The sequence below is a fragment of the Poecilia formosa genome, unplaced genomic scaffold (genome assembly GCF_000485575.1).
Source record: "Poecilia formosa unplaced genomic scaffold, Poecilia_formosa-5.1.2 Scaffold44, whole genome shotgun sequence".
NCBI classification, from domain to species: domain Eukaryota; kingdom Metazoa; phylum Chordata; class Actinopteri; order Cyprinodontiformes; family Poeciliidae; genus Poecilia; species Poecilia formosa.
The window spans coordinates 1,436,136-1,439,842 of record NW_006799983.1 but is presented as its reverse complement, the minus strand read 5'-3'; the positions used below and the strand labels follow the sequence as shown (position 1 = coordinate 1,439,842).

At 37.1% G+C, this 3,707-nt stretch overlaps 1 protein-coding gene across 1 annotated transcript in view; it reads left to right on the top strand.

The window, feature by feature from the left end:
* The window catches only part of LOC103137876 (mucin-5AC-like), a 15,292-nt gene that overhangs the window by 7,336 nt on the left and 4,249 nt on the right, over positions 1–3,707 (top strand). Inside the window, exons 9-13 of the mRNA XM_016671433.1 lie at positions 1–518; positions 886–1,235; positions 1,434–1,498; positions 1,674–1,822; positions 2,481–2,561. Coding sequence (XP_016526919.1) covers positions 1–518; positions 886–1,235; positions 1,434–1,498; positions 1,674–1,822; positions 2,481–2,561 — 1,163 coding nt within the window. The remainder of the gene's footprint in view (positions 519–885; positions 1,236–1,433; positions 1,499–1,673; positions 1,823–2,480; positions 2,562–3,707) is intronic.

Here is a 3,707-nt window from a genome sequence, read left to right as displayed (position 1 = left end):
TGAAACATCTGTGCCAGTCAGTGCAACATCACCAGCAGCCAACATCACCTCACCTCCAGTCACTGAAACTTCTGTGTCAGTCAGTGCAACATCACCAGCAGCCAACATCACCTCACCTCCAGTCACTGAAACTTCTGTGTCAGTCAGTGCAACATCACCAGCAGCCAACGTCACCTCACCGCCAGTCACTGCAACTTCTGTATCAGTCAGTGCAACATCACCAGCAGCCAACATCACCTCACCTTCAGTCACTGCAACTTCTGTATCAGTCAGTGCAACATCACCAGCAGCCAACATCACCTCACCTCCAGTCACTGCAACTTCTGTATCAGTCAATGCAACATCACCAGCAGCCAACATCACCTCACCTTCAGTCACTGCAACTTCTGTATCAGTCAGTGCAACATCGCCTACAGTTGACATCACCTCAACTCAATTCAATGGAACCTCACCAACAATCACCAGGAGCTCAACAACAGTCAACATAACCTCAACACCCATTTCCACATCACTACCAGGTAGTTATTTAAAGTTTGATTGAACATGATGCTCCTTAACCATGTGTTTGAAGTTCTACTTGGGTCAGTGCCTGTTTATCAAGAAATATATCTGAACCACCTAATATAATCTCAATATGATGTTTATGCTGCGAAAATAAATTCACTAGCAATTTCCCTAACTCTGAGAGCTCAGTGCAATTACAAATAATCTTTTGAACCATTAATGCTTTGAATGTTTAATGAGAGAAATTATCAAGTTACATAGTGATTATTTATAATACTAAACTCTTTTTGCTCGATTTAGAAAATGTTCCTATATAGAATATTTATATTAATACAATCTCACCAACAGTCAATACAACTTCTGTACTGGTCTTTCCAACAGCACCAGAAGTTGACACAACCCCTACTCCTCTCAATGCAACTTCTGTTCCAGTCATTTCAACATCACCAGCTGCCAACATCACCTCACCTTCATTCAGTGCAACTTCACCATCCACTGTGTCACCTGTAAGCGAAACGTCAGCACCTACCATCGCAACTTCCCCAACAACATTACCAACAACTACAACTACGACAACTCTTGCTACAACTACAACTACAACTACAACACCTGCCCCACCACCAAAGCCAATACTGAGGTTACAGTTTAAGGTACAGGAAACATTCAAACCGGCGTTGACAAATAAAGAATCACCAGAGTTCAAAACCCTTGAGAAAAGAGTGACTGTTGAGGTAAGTTTGGTTCTTATCGTTTATAATTGTCATATTCTTCATGGCATTACAATATTTTAAGCTTTAAAAGCCCAGCATTCCAAGACATTGCAACATTAGATAATTCCCAGTGTGCCATTTTTGCAAAACACCATGATGTATGACATCATGATATATATCTATTTACTGTTTTTTTTTCTCTCCTAAAATTTTTAACAGCTCGATGGAGTCTATTCCAACAGATTTGGGCCTATATTCAACCGAACTGTCATCAAAGAATTCAGGTATAAATAAGACATTTCAAGCAACTGGATTTTTAAAAGCAGCATAGTTATGATTTCATGCAAAATGTTCCTTGTCATTTCAGTCATGACAAAGGCTCTTGTTGCTTTATATCTGCCTGATATAGTTTACAAAATATATATAAACTATTTGAAATATGTTTTATTTCTGTTGCAGACAAGGATCAATTGTAGTTGACTCTGAGCTGGTTTTCAATAATGAGACAGCACTACCAAATACCAGTGATGTTGTGGAAACTTTAAGGAATGCAAGCGCCAGCCCAGGTTTCAACTTCACTGTCAACGCAACTAGTATTGCTGCAGAAGGTAAAGTTTGCTTCCACTTTCAAAATGTTGAAACTGCTAAATTTGTGTTTCTTTAAGTGTTCTGTTTCATGTAGGGAAAGACTCTGATCTGCCCTTATTTCCTCTATCTTTAACTCTTCACTTTAACTAAGCAAAGCACCTCCAATCAAAGCAAGACATGTTTTTTCTACACAGCTCTCTGTGATTATTTTAACATGGTAGTACTTGGAGATTTTTCTCTGGGTTTCTGAACACTCTGCTGATGACTGCAGTTTTGGTGCTGCTGCTTGAGTATGATACAGGGATTTAGGTGGTCAGGATAGTCTAGTTGAGGCAGGTTTATGCTTTGGTCCTCTCTATCTCTGAATCAATTTTTCATGTCTGTGTTTCTGTGTCATTAGTTAGCTGTGGTCAGAGGATACTGAGTTCTTTTGAGGGATCCCAGGAGTTTTCCAAACTCAAAGAGCAAACAAATGTATTCACCTCAGTAATCTGATTTATCTATTTTACCAAATCATCAAGCATTAACAATACTTGTCCATATAATTCCAAAGGCTTGATATAATAACTAACATAAAGCCTTATATATATAAGCTCCACCTAAAAGCTTAGAAGTGGGAGATTTCCAGCACTACCAATAAATAATAGCAGTCACTGATGTGTTTTTTTTTCTTTTTAGTTGTAGTACCAACTCAACCACCTCCAGTCCCAACTACAGCTACAACAACACCAACAACAGCAAATATGACTTCTGCAACAGGTATTTCCATAGAACATTTGAAAACAATTATTATGCTTTGTTTTTGTTTTTTTTTACCAGACCATAATTGTTTCTTAAAATGACCAATGAATGTAATGTCTGGTAATTTATAGTATTTTTTAAGTGTTTCACATCATTCTTTTGAACAAACAATAATATACTCATAAACATTCATTAACAAGCTCCGTAATAATGAACATGACATCACCATGACATACTTCACCACCAAATATAACTTCACTATCAGTTAGTTCAACCTCACTTACATTCAATACACCTTCACCATCAGACCAAAATCTACAGCAACCTACATAGCATCGCCTCCTCTCAATGCAACTTTAACCTCACCCATCAGAATCACCCATTGACAGTCATTATAAGATCACCAGCAGGTTATAGTTTGGCTTCAAATGAAGCAAAACTAAATTCTATGAATGGAAGGTTATGGAAAGTGTGAAGGTGGAATGGTACATTTCAATCTGCAGCTTATGTTAAAAACCCAGATCTGGTTTTATTAAACTTGATACTGAACCTTTGAAGTCTTAAATACTTTTATTGTTTTTTGTGAAAATAACAATAATATCAATCCAACAAATAGAACATTTGCGAGGTATTTTATTGTATTTTTCACTAAACTAACTTTACCACCACTAATTGCTCACCAGACAGACCCCATGACAACAACATCCCTAGCACCATATTGCATTCACATTGCATTCACATAGTTGTTGCCGAGAAGTCTCGGCAACAACTATTTCTCCAACTGTGATTTCAACAGGTAACTAAAAGACACAGCCTTTTTGTATAGTTTAACTTCCTCTAGAAAACAGAGACGAGGTGATTTTTGTATATTCACTCAATGCAACTCTACCAACACTTGATGCTGTTTTCCAATTGAATAAAGAAAGTCCTTTTGTGTCATGAAGTATAAGATAATTATTAAAAGCACCAGAGAGGCTAAGCTTGGTTTATTCCTTCCACAAGCTTTGAAGTCTTAAAGATTTCTTAAGTTATTCTTATAATAATAATAATAATAATAATAATATCTTTCCAACAAATAGAAAATTTGCGAGGTATTTCACTGTACTTTTCACTAAACTAACTTCATCGCCACTAATTGCTCACCAGACAGACTCCATGACATCA